A 17,802-nucleotide genomic window follows, 5' to 3' on the forward strand; every position below is an offset into this window, starting at 1 on the left:
ACACTTGAAGGTAGAGACCTAGTAAGGAGGTGTATGGCCTCATTTTTTAAAACTTTAAAGTGCCAGTTTTTAATCACTCAGAAAGCGTTCGTCTTCCTGTCTCGTTTTACAAATCAGAGCGAGCCAGTCAGGTGTACAGTTACGACGGTGTAAGAACAGCGTCCAATTTTAGAACGTCGCTAAGTGGATCTGCAAAAATCTCGCTCTCTAGTCTCTCAGTGCCCCAAATCTAAGTCGGCATCATTGGCTAGCTTGTTCGCATACAAGTCCAGTGACTGCGATTTCGCTGGCCTCTTTTTCTCTGAAAATATAATAAAATATCAGGACAGTAGTCGGCATGGGGGCGGGGGGGACGGGCAAAAGAGAAAAGCGGAGGTTCTTGCCCGACTCTGATATACAAACTTGTGTCTTACAGGCTTATTTCCACCTGGGCATCAATGAGAAATTGGGACTCTCTGGGAGGCCGGATAGGCCCATTGGCTGCCTCGGGACCTCGAAGGTGCTCATGAGACCCCCGGGAGAGCAGGGTTCGGGTTCTGGTGCCGCTGACCCGCTGGGCATCCGCTCTCACGCTTCCTTATATGTTCTCGGGCCCATTCTCTGAATTGTTATTTTGTACAAGTCAATCTCATTACTCGTTTTGTCTGCCATCGGGAAGTCTAGGGATGAACAGCATCTCACTGCTGTGTTATTTCTAAGCCTGTAAGGTACCTGATTAAAACAGCATTCACTCAAACAGAGGCTTTTTCCATCATAGCACAGATGGGCTCCTTTAAGTTTATTAGCATATGGATTCAACCAAGAAACTTTAAAATTTCTTAATATTATGAGGCTTTTATACAATATTATTTTATTTGCTTATTCAGAATTAATCATCGATTTTAAATTTTAGTAGGACTTGCGTTACTGTCCCTTTGCCTCTGGTCTGCTTCGTGTTTATTTCTGTTTGTTCATTCCTTCCAGATTTATCGCATCCTGGGAAAGACCGTGGTTTGTTACCCTATCATCTTCGACCTGAGTGATTTTTACATGTCTCAAGACGTTTTGCTGCTGATAGATGACATAAAGGTAGCTTCAGAACCCTTCTTATTGAAATGGGATGACTTCGTCTCGACCGGTTTTGTCACGTTATTAAATCGAGCGCTCCTGGGTCTGTGACACCAGGGCGACACGGTGTAAAACGTGGAGGTAAAACAGCAGCCACACAGGCTTTGGGGGAAGCGTTCACCCGATGGAGCCTGTTTCATCTCTAGTCGTGTGGCTTTCCTTGCTGCACCTTCTGCAGATGGAGTGGGAGGAGGTCGTCTGCAAGAGCAGGGGCGGCTGTCTGGGAAACCGTGTTCATATGACAGTAATGGTTTATCTCTTTTTGAACACAAGTTGGGTTAGGCGAATAATTTTACGAACGATGTCACGTAAAACTTCGACTAACTCCTGGCCGTTAGTTTAGAATCTCCTCCACTCCCTTTTCCATCTGCAGTGCGGAGAGGCTGCGTCACGGTCCAGAGCAAGCCGCCTGGAACCGGATCGCGTCCGTAAAATTTGGCCACACTGTTAACCAGCCCTGCGATCCTGGGCGAGTTACTGAGCTTCTCTGAGTCTCTGTTTTCTCGTCATTATAACTGAATAATAACAGGCCTGTTCTGAGGTTAAATGAGTTAACGTATGTAAAGCACTACTCAGAATAGTGCCTGGCACATGGCGACGTGTTACGTAGGCCTTTGAGATGATGATGACGATGACGATGACGATGACGATGATGACGACGAGACAGTAGAAGCTGAGTCAAACACAACTCTCACGTTTCCGATGGTCTCTATAGATTCAGTCCAATCTCTTCTACCTGCTGTAATATAAATTCATAATAACGTGGAGTGAGAACTAATCTTCTGGATGATAACCCTGGGTTGGTTTTTCCTCCCCAGGACCATTATTTTACCATATTTATTAGGTCGCGTGCGCACGCGCGCGCACACACACACACACACACACACACACGCACGCACAGACACACACGCACACGGCATGAAGACGTGTGCTCTGATTACTTCAAGGAGCAAAGTTCACAATCAAAATGGTGTCTAGCTTAACATGTGTGTATTCATCCTCGTATACGTGTACGTGTCAGAACATCTCTATATCATCCAGCGTTTGTGAATTGTCTCGATATGTACGCGTTTCGTTAGCTCTTTGCCGCTAACGACTGAGCGCGCCGATCAGCTCAGGCAGAGTGCCGCTGCCCCCCGCCTCACCTTGTGTTTTGACAGAATGCGCTGCAGTTCATTAAGCAGTACTGGAAGATGCACGGGCGCCCGCTTTTCCTCGTTCTCATCCGGGAGGACAACATAAGGTACGTCAAGGAAGGAGAAGAGTGACAGGAAGCCCTTGCAGGCGGGGCCTCCTCGGGATTCCGTACCTTCTCGGTGGGGGGCAGAGCTGTTAGTTGGTGTAAAGGGCATTTCAGTGGAAGATGGTTCGTTTCTCACTCTGTTGTTAATACGCACCTTTTGTTGATCTGTTTGTGCTTTTCAGAGGCAGCCGATTCAGCCCCATACTAGACATGCTGGCGTCCTTTAAAAAAGGCATGGTCGGAGGGGTCAAGGTCCACGCTGACCGCCTGCAGGTAGTGTTCTGGGTCCACGTGTTTCTGTGGTCGGGACGCTTGGGCCGCAGAAGCAGCGGAGACTCAGCGTGTTCTCGCAAAGGTTTTATTCCGTACCTACCTCCCGAGTCCCGTTGTCGCCGTCCCGTTTATACGATGCCCCCGATCTGATGCTGGCGCACTTGCCCCGGTTTCCCAAGCAGAATGTGACACTTCAGTGGCTCATCTCGGCCCTCGCTTTTGCGTTTGGGGAAGCCGGGTCCAGCGCGGCGAGGACACCTGCTGTGTGACCGTGACCGTGGGCGCCTGGGCGCTCACAGCTGCGGGCTCCAGGACCAGTGCTCTGTTCCCCAGTTCATGGGAGCAGCCAGAGTGGAGACGGTCCTCGTTCCCTTCAGAATTTCTCAGAATCATCTTCGAAGCTCCTGAATCTCAAGCCCTCTGCGGTCCCTGCTGGCCGCATGGCCTCTCTGCCTGGTCGTCTCCAGCTAATCACGCTCTATGCTTCCCCAACACCCACTAATTACCGTGTTCTGAGCCCAAGTGGCCCCTCTGCCCACGCCACCCCCTCTGCCTGGAGCGTCTTGCCACCCTCGGCACCTCTGGGCACTGAAGTCCTGCCACATGCTAAGGGCCAGTCCTGCGAGATCACCCAGACGAGAAATGATGCTTCTCTAACCTTTTATAGCCTCGAACGTCAACTACGCAAACGGTGTTCCATCCGGACCTAAATGCCCTATTTCCTATGAAAAAGAAAATCTGTGATATCTCACCAGTGTAGTAGGTGCTCAATACTGAATAAGGGGAAAATTTATGAAGAGGGACCCACGCAGGCGATGTTCTGAGTGGCGTGTTTACCCCGTCTATCTACTCTCTCTTCCCCGACCCCGCTAGTAACCACTAGTCTATAATCTATGTCCGTGAGTCTCTGTTTGTTTGTCCTGCTCGTTTGTTGCTTTTAGGTTTATATCCCACATGTAAATGATATCATGTGATTTTCAACTTTTTCTGTCTGGCTTATTTCGCTTAGCATGATTATCTCGAGGTCCATCCATGTTGTTGCAAATGGCAGTATTTCATCTCTTCTTATGGCTGAGTAATATTCCATTGTATATATGTACCACAGCTTCTTTAGCCAACCATCTAGCGTAGGACACTTCGGTTGCTTCCATGTCCTGGCCACTGTGAATAATGCTGCTGTGAACGTCGGTGTGCAAATATCTTTTCGGATATGGGTTTTCAAGTCTTTGGGGTAAATACCCAGTAGAGGGATTGCTGGATCATATCGCAGATCAATTCTTAGAGTTTTGAGGACCCTCCATACTGTTTTCTATAGTGGCTGTACCAATCTGCAGTCCCACCAGCAGTGTATGAGGGTTCCTTTTTCTCCACATCCTCTCCAACATTTGTTACTACTTGTCCTGTTGATTATAGCTATTCTAACAGGTGTGAGGTGGTATCTCATTGTGGTTTTGATTTGCATTTCCCTAATAGCTAGCGATGTTGAGCATCTTTTCATATGTTTGTTCGTCGGTGGCACCCCTTTAGTGAGGTCTCTGAGACCGGAAGCAAGCCCTCTTCCCGGTGCGCCTCGGTGGCCTCCTGCCTGGACCTTGGCCTTGGCATGGGTTCCAGGTGCAGCTAGCTCCTTGCGTCTGCTCCCTCCCGGGGACTGAGAATGTCCCGCGTTCACAGAGAGCTCTGTCCTCCGCCGTCCTCCCTGCAGGAATATGTAAATGCCGGGTCACCGATGCCACACATGTTTATTGAGTGCTCTGCTGGGCACCGGGGACAGAGTGGTGAAAAAATATACAAGGCCCCTGATCTCAGGGGACTTATTCTAGTGGGGTTGCCAGACTGAAAGCAAAGCCAGGCAGGGTGGCAGAGTGCCGTCTGGTGGCCTGTCCCATTGCAAAGGACCCGGTGGCATGTAACTGAGTATTGCAGAGCAGGCTGCCTCTGAATATTATATTGTGTTTGACACAGACATAATAATATTAAATTGCTTACCATCAGAACTAAGGTATTAATGCTGAGCAAATTAGTTATAAGTACAGTGTTTTTATAAAACTAATTCAGGAATCTCTGCAACCAACTGAATTTTTTTTTATCAAAAGCTTTCGAGGCTATTAATAGAATTTAGTATTTGCCTATTAACTCCAATTAAACATTTACTTTATGGACTGAATTAGTACATAGGGTGGGTAGGCTAATAAAAATAGAAAATATTAAATCAAAATTTTTTTATGTTTTCACTATTATTAGCTTGGAGAATTAATTTTTGACTCTTACTTTGTATAGTCACATTACAGTCCATTATCAGATTGGTTTTCTTCACCCCCAGATTATACCAGGATCTAACTGTCCTCCATCGTCTCGAGCACTAGCATCGTGGTCCAAGCTACGTCATCTCTCACCTAGATTTTTGCCCTCATCTTCTAAATTCCTATTGGCCAGAAGACAGTTAGCCCCTTCCTGCTGCGCCTGGTCAAAGCCCGTTAGATTATGTCACACATTGTGAGCCTCCAGTGACTTCCTCTCACGCACACAGTGAAAACCGAAGCCCTGGCCTGGCCTGGGCGCTGTCCATGGTGACCTGGACCCTTCTCGCCCTTGGCTGCTCGCCCCTCCTCCCCCACCCGCTGCAACCCTGGGTTGGGGGCTGGTATGGGAGGCTCCACCTCCTGGAACACAGCGGGCACGCTTCCGCCTCAGGGCTTCGCCCGGTAGAGGAGAAGGCAGCCAAACCCTGGGGGTCTAGCCAACACATTCCAGTGAGAAGAGAGAGTAAGAAATGGAAGACAGTTTTGATTGAGGAATTATCTTGTTTTTAAAATAATTTATGGCTTTTTTATGCAGTGCATTTCTCAAATTTATCTGATAGTTCATCAGATAATCAGAAGTGACACATATTGCTAAAATTCGTTGTGGCTTATTCATTTATACTGTTCACCATGAACCACGGACTAATAAAAGCCACGTTCAAGTTCAGGCTCATTCAGTTTGCTCGACCTGTAATCAGGAGCTAATGGAAAATGAAACGACCCCATATGTTGGCCTGGATGCGGGGAGGCCCCGGCCTGGGTGACCACCGTCTTCGTGATCCTGGGACGTGGCGTCCTGGCGGGCCCCAGTGGGCGGAGCACCCGTGACATCTCACAGCAGTCAGAGCCAGAGTGCAATTTCACATCATCTTTTCCCAAAACAATTGCAGTATTTCGTGCTTTCTTTAGCTTTCAAAATATTTTGTAGCATTTTAGTAGGTAATGATTTTTAACCTCAGCTTAAACATAACTGTGGCTCTGAGGACAGAGGGGGAGCACAGCGCACCCCACGTGGCTTTCCTGCTCGTTGTGACGCCGAGCTTGCACCTTCATGTCTGTGCTCTAGTTCAGGCGGTTTTGCTGTATGTGGAAACCCATCTGATTTTCAAATGCTCGTTTAAGAAGTTACTGAAGAGTCGCACGTGTATTTTTGAGTCAACCCTTTCCCTAAGCCTTACACACTTGCAGTAAGGTGTGTGCGGATGGGTGGGCGTGGCTTGAACCGAGGGGTCGCGAACCTTTTCTCGCCCCCATTCCAGACCCTGATATCCGGAGCCGTGGTCGAACAGCTTGACTTCCTCCGAATCAGCGACACGGAAGAGTAAGTCCCTTTGGGTTGTTACTGTCATTCTTGAGATCGCAGCAGAGACGCAGGAAATCCGACACTTTCTCTTTTTCATTTCTAGGCTTCCAGAATTTAAGAGTTTTGAGGAGCTGGAGCTCCCCAAACATTCAAAAGTCAAACGACAAAGCAGCGCCTCCAACAGCCCTGAGCTGGAGCAGCAGCCGGATGTCACCATGGCTGAATGGAAAAGCCGGCCGACCCATGAGATTCTTCAAAAACTGCAGGTGAGGACGGTGCGGTCCCCGGCGGTCCCCGGCGGCCCCGAGCGAGGTGGCAGAGCAGGGCCTCGCAGGGGCGGCCGCGTTTCCTTTGCGTCCTCCGAGAAGGTGGCAGTGAGGTAGAGGACGCGTCTGTGCCAGGGCAGTGGTGGTGGCTGTCCCCACGGGCTGATGGCAGCGTCAGAGTCTCGGAGGTGCCTGGGGAGTGGGGATGAGCGAGGTTGTCTTGGATACGAAAGCGCCTTCTGGACCACGAAGGGAGCCGTGTCGGTGACGGTTGCCGCTGGGGGCCAGGTGCCCTGCAGCGCCCTCGCCCTCGCCCTCCCCTGACGGCCCGGACCGCCTCCCTGCCCCGCGTTCGGGTCGGTCCCCGGCCGCTGAGGAGAGCAGGCCCGTGACCACATCCATGTGACTGTTATGTTAGCGGCCTCGTATTTTGCCGCCCCTGAGGTCTGCACTTGCAAAGAGGAGGCGAGGGGGTCAGAGTGTGGTACTTAGCCAAGAAGCTGAAATTCTAGTGGTAGAGATGTAAATATTATGACATCTTGTCGGGCCATCAAAATCTGAGCCTGTAGGCTAAGTATACATCCTGCCAGACATCACCGATCCTCGTGACCGATGGACATTATCTCCGGACATCACCGGTCCTCGTGACCGATGGACATTATCTCCGGACATCACCGGTCCTTGTGACCGATGGACATTATCTCCGGAGCTACGGAAGCATGAATGTGGCGTGGACACAAAGCCCGCTGCAGCGTCCTGACGTAGCACACACTCTCCACACGCCCCGCCTTCCATTCATCTCTTCCTGACAGGTGCTCAGCAGCCCCGGCTCCCGTTTACGTTTACGGACCGGGAAAGTCAGGCGGCTGGGCCAGGCCCCTCACAGAGTGGCAGAATAGGTCTCACTGCTTGTAGATGGCTCCCTTTCTATCCCTTGCTTAGCTCGTTTCCTGGAAACTTTGATGATTGACTCCTGCTACCCCAGGAAGCCCGCCGGCCTGTGCCTCGAGTCCTCACGAGTGCTCGGCGTGTCCTCGCGTGCTGGGTGGTGTCAGCGACGTGTTATTTTTCCTCAGCTCCAAAGCAGCATTTTTCTCTGCGTCATGTGCGTTCGGGCTCGGCCGCCCCGGGGGAGTTTTTGTCCCCATTTCACTGCCGTCACTCACAGCGGCGTCTGTTTTCAGGAGTGCAGTTGCCTGTGCGGCCAGGTCATCCTGCTGGGCATCCTGCTCAAGAGAGAGGGCCCCAACTTCATCACCAAGGAAGGTAGGGCGCGCGTCTGGGCATCTCAAAACAGTGAGACCGCTCTGCTGCCACCGTGTACCGATGCGTGTCATGAATACCCACCAAAATGTCACAGTTTATTTTCTCCTCCTTTAAGTGGGAAATCTCTATTCATGCCCCTTGAGTGGAATGGACCGTTGGATGTGGACTCCCACACTGCTTAGCGACGCTTGGCCATCTCTGGTTGTCTGAAGGGCGTTGGAACCCAGATTCTGCCTGGGACTGTTAACGCGGATGACGCCATGGTTGTTTAGGGACAGTTTCTGTTTTCGGTTTTATTTTCTGTATGTTTTCAAGGACAATGCTGAATTGTGACGGCTATAAAAATTAGCTGCCGATGGTCTGTAGCAGCCATTTGGAATGGCATATGGCACTTAATAGGATTGTGCTCTAAGGACTGTTAACAAAAACGAATTGTTTCTGATCATGTCCACGTCCACTCTGCAGTCATGGGAGAACCCAATGACCCCTGACATCCACGTCCACGTGTTGAGTCACTATCTTCAGGAGTCTGAATTCTCCACCGTGGTCTGTTTCTGGAATGTTCTAATAGAACAGTGCAGAATACATTGCAAGTGCTTAATATCTAGCTAGTCAAAGTTTTTGCCTGATCTGAATGAATGTCCTCTGTCCACGGGGGTGTGACAGTCCTCTGTCCATGGGGGTGTGTTGATTTGGTTGGAATTAGAAATTGAGTCAGTATTTTAAACGGCAATGTCATTAGTATGAGTTATACCTTTGGTAGCAAATGAAACATAATTGCTTATTCAAGTAAGGTCTACTTACTGTGTTTACATTATCGTAGCTCAGAGATAGCCTTTTGGAGTGTTAGACATGTGAGTCGGATAATACTAATTTTCTTATTAGCTAATTAAAGTAGAACTTTGAGCAAATTTCACACAGAATCTCTCATTTCTAATTAGTGTTGAAACTGTAAGTAAAAGCAGAACCCCGATTATATCGAGGACATTCATCGAAATTTATACTTTAACTAAATAGCATTTTTAAAAAGCAGACATTTCGTTAGGAACCTAGATTTCAGAATGGTTATTTTAATAGTGTTTTAAAATAAAACCAAACTTACATAAAATAGTTTATAATGACCGTGCCGAGGTAATTATCTTTTAAACCAGTTTTATAAACGGGAGTAATGCTCATCTTTTACTTGGCTTTTGAAAGACTTTAAATGTTGTAAGCCTGTAAAACCTTGACAATCATGAGCACCTATAGAATCTGGACGTAACTTCATCCAGTTCGTTCAGGGTAAAATGGTAAAGTTTTTATTCTGTGCTCTCGTTCCCTTTTTGGCGCTCTGTCCTGTCACGTGATTGATTTATTGACACACCAGCCGTGGGCCAGAGCGCACGGAGCCGCGTGGTGTCTTTCGAGCGATAGTGTATGATGTGGGGTGATGGCGCGCATAAGTCTCCATGAAGTTTGGTGAATAAATACATGAAGGATCCTGTATGTACAGAGTCTACAGCATTCGCTCCATTTGCTATATTCCGTTTTTTATTTTCTGCAAAAAATTAAAAAACTTATTTTTATTGATTAAATACTTAGCTTGCATATTGATCAAGAAAGCAATAAATTTAAATAAAGTACTCACTCAAATCATATACTCAAGGATGGGGCACCTTCACACTATGTAACATGGGCCACGTCTTTAAATACGTGACACCTATAAACAGGATTTGTCAGGCAGTTCAGAGCATTAATGAATGAGGGTGCACCAACTCTAGTGGGTCAAACTGAAAATCCGGAGTTATTTTTTTTAAAAGAGAATACATTGATACATTTAATTAAAAGCCTTTTTTCAACAAAGACTGTTATCTAATGCCTAGGTACCGTTTCTGACCACATCGAGAGAGTCTACAGAAAAGCTGGCAGCAAGAAGCTGTGGTTCGTATCGGTGTCCTCGTCATTATGTTTTATGTTTTGTGTTGTCATATTCAGTAGTCTAAAGATAACGGACCAGTCTTAAAGGTGGTCGTTCAGCCTAATTCCTACTTTGAAACTCCGAGGTTAGCGCACGGTGACACTGCCTGCTTTCCAAGGATGTGCCTGCATGCCACCGTGTCACGGCTCTCCCGAGGTGTTAGAAAGTGTCCGTAGGAATAAGACCTGGCACTTATTCACCGGGACGCCATGCCGATGACTCTGTCCCGCCCCGCGCCCCCTCGGTCCCTCAGCCCCTGGTCCCTCCTGAACCCCTCTCTCTGTCCTTCCCCGTGCCCCTCGTCCGCCCCTGCACCCCCACCCCGTCCCACCCCACGCCCCCTCTGTCCCAGCAAGGCGCTTCAGGCTCTGCTCTGTAGGGGAGGACAGTTCTGCTGTCATGGAACAAAGGCCATGTAGAGACCAGCGAGTCATTTGATCATAAGCACAGACAGTACACTTAGGAGGCAGCTGCCTCACCACGTAAGCCGAATGAATCCCAGTGAGTGCAGCTGCTACGTGAGAAAAAATAATGCCAGTATGTTCTGCAGAGGTAGTCTCTTCCCAGAGACCGAAACAAACATTAGGTAAGTTGAGATAACACTGTTTAAATTCACATTGAAGCATGGCTCTCTGCATTTCGAAGCAATTCGAACAGTCTTACTGGCAGAATCTAACATTTTGGAAGATTATATATATGTATGTGTATATATATATACAGATGTGTATATATATATATGTATATGTATTAAATGACCAATTATTTTCTAATTTTGAAAAAAAAAAAGTCTCAAGAAATATAAGAAATTCCCTTAACCTTAGTGACCCCCAGGATTCTAATCTTTAAAATAAAAGTATTAATAAAAAATCTCTTAGTGGTATTTCAACTCTATAATTATAATAAATATGCCCTTCCAACCCAGAAGAAATCATGTAATAATCCTGTGGTTAAATCTCAGATTTTCACTATCACTTGTCAGCACAGTAAGGCCTGCAAACTGGTCGATGGAGCTTTCCAGCCAGCGAGTCTCAGTATGGGCCATGCTATTATCTGTTTTTGCTTTACGTGTTATACTTGCATCTTAGAGCTTTAACTAGCGACGTTCAGAGCGCTGACTATTACGTGTAGAGGACAAACTCCTGGCAGTTTTAGTGACTCTGTTTTCCCTCCCCTGGCTTTCCACTGACACACCCAGGTTGGCGGTGCGCTACGTGGCTGCATTCACCCAGAAATTTTCCTCCTCTATAGCCCCACACATTACTACCTTACTGGTCCATGGGAAACAGGTAACACGCACAAGATGTGGACGCTCGAGCTGCTTGAAATGTGTGGGCTTATTTGCATTCCAAGGGCGAAACATCTTTCGGTCTTACAGTGTGTGGGTAGAAGCTTCTCTAAAAGTAGGAAGTGTTTGTTTCACTAACTTCATCAGTTATGGACCTATTTTTTTTTTTTTTACAACTTCATCTATATTGAAATTAAGGAATAGAAATCTTTTTTATAGGTCGGCTTTTACGAATATCCTGAAATACAAGAAAACAGTTTAAACCTACACTTTAATTTTATTTTTGCATTGAAAAGTTCCACATGAATTTTTACTTTTGAGGGGGAAAAAAATCCTATATATTGCATGTGCTGTGCTTGAAAAAAGAAATCTCTTCTCCTTATAGTCTAAGACTTTTTCAGAAATGTAAAAATAGCGGCGCGAATCCCTTCCAACATTCTGGCTTTATCCGGAAAAGTAAATGCTGGTATCTCATTGTATCACTTCCTCAAATTGAGCCCTGACTGAGCCCCTAATCCAGGAGTCTGCTCATCTAGGCACCAAAAGAAACATGGTTTAAAGTGATCGTAGGAGCAGATGACATCGACCAGTGACAGACTTAATAATGACTCTTTCGATGCAAAATCGGAACGCTCAATTCCTCCCCCGACCCGCTCCCCGTCAGAGGAATAGTTCGCCAACCTTTTCTTTCTTTTCAAGTCCATAACGGGCGCAGATGGTGCTGGTGGCAGAGGCGAGGCGCAGGGCCCGTCCCTCACCCCGCGCGGTGGCTCCTGCAGTTGGAATTGCGGCTGTGAGGGCCACTGCCTTGGGCTCCGCGTTCCTTCCGCACGATTCTGTCAGGCCCCACTGGTGCGGTTCCTACGTGTCCCCGTCACGGCCCCCTCACTCGTGGGTTGGGTCGTGACCCTCTGGCCTGCTCTCTTCTCTGCCCCCAGGTCGGTGGTGCGCCGCGCAGCAAGCCTCTTAAGTAAAGTAGTGGACAGCCTGGCCCCATCCATTACTAACGTTTTAGTGCAGGGCAAACAGGTAAGTGTCTGCTCACACCCCACCCGGTCACGGTCACAGTCACGGTCACGGACGTCCCTGGGCAGGACCCCTCCCTCTCAGTCTGACAGCCTCCGTGTCCCGGGCCACTCACAGCCGCGTGAACAGTGGCCCAGGCACACCTGCAGACAGGTGTAGGACAGGTGAGGAGAGGACAGGTGGGCGTGACAGGCACGCCTTCCCTTCCCCTCCACACGAGTGGCTCCCAGACCCCCAGCCCTCTGGGCCACATGCCCCTTGTACCGGAGCCAGCTCTCGTTAGCCGTTCCTCAAAGAGCCACCTCCAGCCAGCGGTCCCCGCCCCTCCCAGTTCTCAATTCTCGCAAGCCGCCCTGGACCCCGTCCCTCTCAGCCCTGTGGGCCGTGAGCCGCGGGAGTCAGGGCGCAGGGCCTGTCCCGCTGCCCCCTGCGTGTCCAGCCTGGGGCCCGGCTTGACGCGACACTTGGCGACTGGGCAGAGCAGGGCCGGTGCATGCGCTGTGCAGAGCGGGCCGTGGCTGTTCGTGTCTCGCTTTGTTTTCTCTGAGCTCCGCTGGCCTGGCTGAGTCGCCATTTGGTTGGAATGAACAGCTGTGTCCTTTCTTTCTCGCTGGGACCCTGTGTGCTTTGTTGTGTCTCCTGGACGCTAATCCAGGGGTCTAAGCGTTCATATCATGAAGCGCTCGGACTGTCCTTCATGAAATCAACCCATCGCTCATATTCCAGGGCTCTTAATTCATCAAAATCCAAATGGTTTTGTCCTGATACCCAGCTTTCAAAATGTTAGAATAAGTTATTTATTTTATCCTGTAAAATTTAATAGCAATGAAAGAAAAGTGATCGTAGTAAGAAAACACTCCTGAGAACAAATTAAATCACTTTCATGTTATTTTTCCTGTTTTCTCCAAATTTTTAAGAGGCGGAATTTTCAGCGCCATTCACCAGCTGGGTCGAGCGAGGTGCAGGAAACGGCTCATCCGCTGTCTTTGCACCCAGCAGCCCGACGCCGGCCAGAGGCCTGCAGAACCCCCTCTGACGGGGACGGAACGGGCTTCGCCAGCGCTTCTTCCTTGGATTTTAGGCCCCTGTGGAACGTCTGAAACTATACTGAATTCTGGCACACACGAGCCCGCGAGAAGGCTTCGGAGGTCTTTGAGGCCGCTAGCACCGGGCACCGGGGCTGACAGTAGGCTAGAGTTGGTCAGGTCCCTCCCTGCCAGAGCCTGTCCTGGGGCTGCGGCTGGACCGCTGCCGGTCAGGCCAGCACGTTTCCCTGGAAACAGTCACTTACAGAGCAGAGCGAGCAGGGGCCCCACGGAGCAGCCACTGGCTGCGTCCTGCCCCTTTACGGAGCGGAAACGAGACTGGAGCTTGGAGCTGGCATTCGCGCTGTAGTGATGTTTCCGCCCAGCACGTTCAGGTCCCCTCGCGCTCCCTGCGGGGACCTGACGTCTTGGCTCAGTCCTGTGCTTTCCACGTGTTGTCTTCATCACGCACTGACATTTCAGTACACGTAATTGCACTTGGGCTAACTGGTCGGTCTCACTCGTGACGAAATAAACCAGCAGTTCTCTGTTTTCATCCCATCGCAAAATTGGGGCGAAAGACCCCGTGTTTGCTCTCCCCTCACCTCTGGAAACACGGGCCCCGTGCGTGGGAGACAGAGGGGGTAGTAACGGGGAGCAAGGAGGGGCTCGGACCCCGGGAGGCAGGCTGCCAAGGACAGAGGGCAGAGAGCGACCACAGGGTCCCCCTCGCCAGCTTCGGCAGCACTTTCTGCTTGGGGGCCTCGTCGCTGGCCCCCTCTGTGCTTTCTTGTCCCCGGCCTTGTGGGCAGCCCGTTTATCCCGCTCACAGGTGCGAGGTACACCCCAGGTGTTTCGGCACCCACCATGCCAAGACAGGACAGGTGGGGCTGCACGGCAGCGGGCTGACCTTGGACCTGACTCTGAAAGGGCCACGGTGCAGAAAGGTCCCCATGAGAACCTAGAAAGGAAGTGACAGATACGCTCTCACATGCTGCATGGTGTAGACAGACGTGCCGTAAAGTCCTGGTTCCTCCGGGGAGTTTCTGGGATTAAAGTCATTGAGAATAACTTGATCTCGATGGTTACTTATACTCCTTCCTGCTTTTCTCCCCTTCCCTCCCTAACCGGCACCCTCCCCGCCCGTGTCTTAGGCCAGACCGAACGCTCGCGGACTCCAGTGGGAGCCGTGCTCTGAAAGCCATTTTAATAAAGATCAGGAGCAGTTTATTCCCCCAGTGCCCTGGCTCGCACAGAGTAATTTCAGCCTGCCAGTCATCCTGGGCCCCGGACTTTTTCCTCGTGTCTCGTGGTAGCTAGGAGACGCGTATAATAAAATTCTGCCGCTCTAGGTGACCCTGGGTGCCTTTGGCCATGAGGAGCAGGTGATCTCCAACCCTTTGTCCCCAAGAGTGATTAAGAACATCATCTACTACAAGTGCAATGCCCACGACGAGAGGGAGGCGGTCATCCAGCAGGAGCTGGTCATCCACATCGGCTGGGTCATCGCCAACAGCCCCGAGCTGTTCACGGGCATGCTGAAGATCCGCATCGGGTGAGTACGGCGTGGAGAAGCGTTCGCGCCGCCCTCCGACAGGCTGGGCTCCGTGGGTGAGGTGCCGCCCCAGGGCTGGTGGCGTTTTAGGGCGGTGCCCACCCCCCGCCCAGTCCCCTGAGCCATAGGAGCAGCCTTGGTGGTGTGGAGAAGTGAGTTCCAGGGGCCTCCCGTTGATTTACCTCCCACGTTAGACGTAGTGAAGAAACTCTGTTCTCTGGTTAAATCACACTCCAGGGATTTAAAACCAAAACCCCAAACCGAAAACCAAAAACACAACTAAAAATTCCTTCTAAAAATTCCTGTAAATGAAATGGACAAGCCCCAAGAGGAGAATGATTTTCAGTGAAACTGGGTGTCAGGAGGACACACTGAAATAAAAATTTGATCCTTTTAAAATATCCTGCCGTATCCATTGTCTACTCAAATCTAATTTTTAATCATAAAACCATAAGTGTTCTTTTTGGAGAAGAAATTGAAAAGTTCGGCTCTGGTGATCCTGAATCTTCTTAAGAATCTTTCGAGGCCGCGCTGGAGGGCAGGCTGGCCAGGCGCCGGCGGCGGGCAGGACAGCCGCTTACCGGCTCGGTGACCTGGGACCCACGGCTGAACCCCCCTCGCCCGCCTTTCATGCCAGACTCCTTGTTGTATGTGAGGTGAACAAGATGGCGGGTTTAAAAAGCCTGTCACAACCAAATGAAGTATAAATGTCACTTTCCCTTTCTTAGAATATAATTTTGATGGTACAAGTACCACGTGAATATGTGCCGATCGCGAAAGTGTCAGGCGCTCCCCGGGCAGATGGAGTCACCAAACGTGGCTCTTTCCGGGGTGTTCCTCAGGCGTTTGAGAAGAATATGCAGTCTGTCTGGCACCAATATGTGTGTGTGTGTGTGTGTGAGTGTGTGTGTGTGTACAAATGCGCAGCTTGCTAATAGCGTAATTAGATCATCAGTATCTTTACTATTTCTATTCTACTTGATCCTCGATTGCTGATGAAATCTTTACATTTTCTCATTGTAATTACAGATGCGTCAAGTTCTCCTTGCATTTTTATCCATTTTGCTTTGTGTATTTTAAAGCTTTGTTTTTGTCCACGTCATTTTACAGTTTTTATCACCGTATTTTCCTTTGCGTCATTTATTGCTTTTCAACTCGAATTCTCAAAAAAAGTATTTTGAATTTCGAACCCCCCCCCCCGCCCGGTGTTGTGGAGAATCGTATCGTGAAGCCGTGTGCGTGTGTCCCCAGCGTCATCGCTGTCTTTGTACGGTCACTTACTTCATTCACGCCCCACCTACTCCCCACGCCCCCCGCTAGATTGAAGGCAAATCTGTCATGTCATTGGATCCGTCAGTACTTCATCATATATCTCTTAAGAGTTAAGAAAGTTTTAAAAACATAACCACGATACCGTTGCAATGCCTGAAGTATAACGATGGAATCATTTCCCGCGTACTCTGTCCTCGTGTTATTTTTAGCTCGGCGTATTGTCTCCAACCCTTCACCGTCACTGTTCTTTTTTCGTTTCGTGTAGATGTATCTTTTATGTTCAGCGTTTATGCCGTATGTGTTTTTAATCCAATCTGAGATGATCTTTCAATAGAAGTACATATTTCACATTTGTGCCACTTAAAAAATATTTCGATGTCCTCCTGCCATCGTATGTGACGTTTTCTGCAGATGCTTTCTCGTTGCTGCTTTTTCCCTTTCTTCTTTACTGTTGGATGGATTTCCTTTTCGTTTCTTAGTTTTAATTTTGCATACGAAATGCACTTTTGGAAAATTATCTCTTTCTTTTCCTTCAAAAATTACATATAAAAACTAGTTGCTTTTTGGGCTGTATCTGCATACCTCTTGTTTCAACGATTCTCATTCTGGGAGTTTAGACATTTCACAGCAGTCTATTTTATCGTTGTTTGGAACAGCGAAACGTCAGAAACAACCCGGATGTCCTCCAGCGGGAAATAGTTTGAATAAAGTGTCGTAGCCATACGGAAAAATGCCGCGTAGCCATAAAAATACAGGACAAAGTCTATATGCCGACATTTATAAATGTCCAAGATAAATTGAGTGAAAAAAATTGCAAATGTATTATTCTATTTTTTATAAAAGAACAGTAATAATACCGTACATATAATGTATTTATAGAAAAATATCTGAAAAATATACATCAAATTGATGTCAGTTATTTTCTCTAAATCTAGAGATTTCTGTTTTGTAGGTTATATTTTTAAGTTTTATTTAGACATATTTTGATAAGTTATTTTACAAACTACTTGCCCGATTTCAATGACAGTGTATTTCGGGCGAATTTGCCATTTTTATCTCCTCTTTCTTTCGATCGAGAAGTGAATTCACTCTGCACAGAAGGTGACTTTCATTTTCATCCCTTAAAATTGTTCCTTTCAAAGCTTGAGAGGCATTTCGAAGCAGTAATAAGAACGTTGACACATACCCTGGTTCGCTCAGTCTGTTTTCTTTAATTCTCTCACCTCCGAGGCGTCACTACCTGTGAGGACACAGAAATGGCCTTCCGTGTGCATTGTCTCTAAATGAGAAGGAATGTGATTCTCCGGGTGCAGACGGAGCGTTCACAGACGGGGTGTTCACAGACGGGGCGTTTCTCCGAGGCTGAATGCGAAGTGAGGGTTACAACCCTCCAGAGCACACTGTGTCGCAAACGCCCGTGTCACAACGCCATAGCGCCTGTGTGAGTGGGAGTCACCACGCAGAGGTTTAAGCAGAACCTCAGAGTCAGAGTGAGCGGTTTGCCAGGATTTTACCAGCTCTGTTTTCTAACCTCAAGGAGTTTTCCCTTTAGTGCTTATTCAGCATTTTGGGCTAACAAGTTTTCTCAAAAACTCAATGTCATTTCTGGTTTTGAATTCAGATGTGGCCTGAAGCTTCTTTCTCTTCATGGGAATGAAGTAGGTTTCGTTCATTCGCTGACTTAGTATTTAACGACGGCAGAAAACTTCTAGCAGAGAAATTTTGTCACGAAGCTTTTATCATTCGCTGTCCTGAGACTCATCCTGGAATTGGTTGTCGTGTTTTATCCCCACTGCGGGCACTAACGGTGCCCCCGCCTAGCTCGTGATGGGCATTTTGCTCCTTTCTCTTATGTAGATTCACAGAGTCAGCTGTAAACACCGGCATATTTTCAGCTGTGGACCGGAACATCTCTGTCTCT

The 17,802-nt window shown here is 48.5% G+C and overlaps 1 protein-coding gene across 2 annotated transcripts in view; it reads left to right on the plus strand.

Moving 5' to 3' along the window:
• The window catches only part of PHKB (phosphorylase kinase regulatory subunit beta), a 112,025-nt gene that overhangs the window by 82,518 nt on the left and 11,705 nt on the right, over positions 1 to 17,802 (plus strand). For both annotated transcript variants that reach the window (XM_039880800.1, XM_039880801.1), the window contains 10 exons: positions 416 to 499; positions 964 to 1,068; positions 2,268 to 2,350; positions 2,533 to 2,623; positions 6,186 to 6,247; positions 6,333 to 6,495; positions 7,680 to 7,761; positions 9,624 to 9,681; positions 11,942 to 12,032; positions 14,407 to 14,609. In XM_039880800.1, the coding sequence (XP_039736734.1) occupies positions 416 to 499; positions 964 to 1,068; positions 2,268 to 2,350; positions 2,533 to 2,623; positions 6,186 to 6,247; positions 6,333 to 6,495; positions 7,680 to 7,761; positions 9,624 to 9,681; positions 11,942 to 12,032; positions 14,407 to 14,609 (1,022 nt within the window). The remainder of the gene's footprint in view (positions 1 to 415; positions 500 to 963; positions 1,069 to 2,267; positions 2,351 to 2,532; positions 2,624 to 6,185; positions 6,248 to 6,332; positions 6,496 to 7,679; positions 7,762 to 9,623; positions 9,682 to 11,941; positions 12,033 to 14,406; positions 14,610 to 17,802) is intronic.

Source organism: Pteropus medius, unplaced genomic scaffold, assembly GCF_902729225.1.
Source record: "Pteropus medius unplaced genomic scaffold, Ma_sr-lr_union100, whole genome shotgun sequence".
Taxonomy (NCBI): Eukaryota; Metazoa; Chordata; class Mammalia; order Chiroptera; family Pteropodidae; genus Pteropus; species Pteropus medius.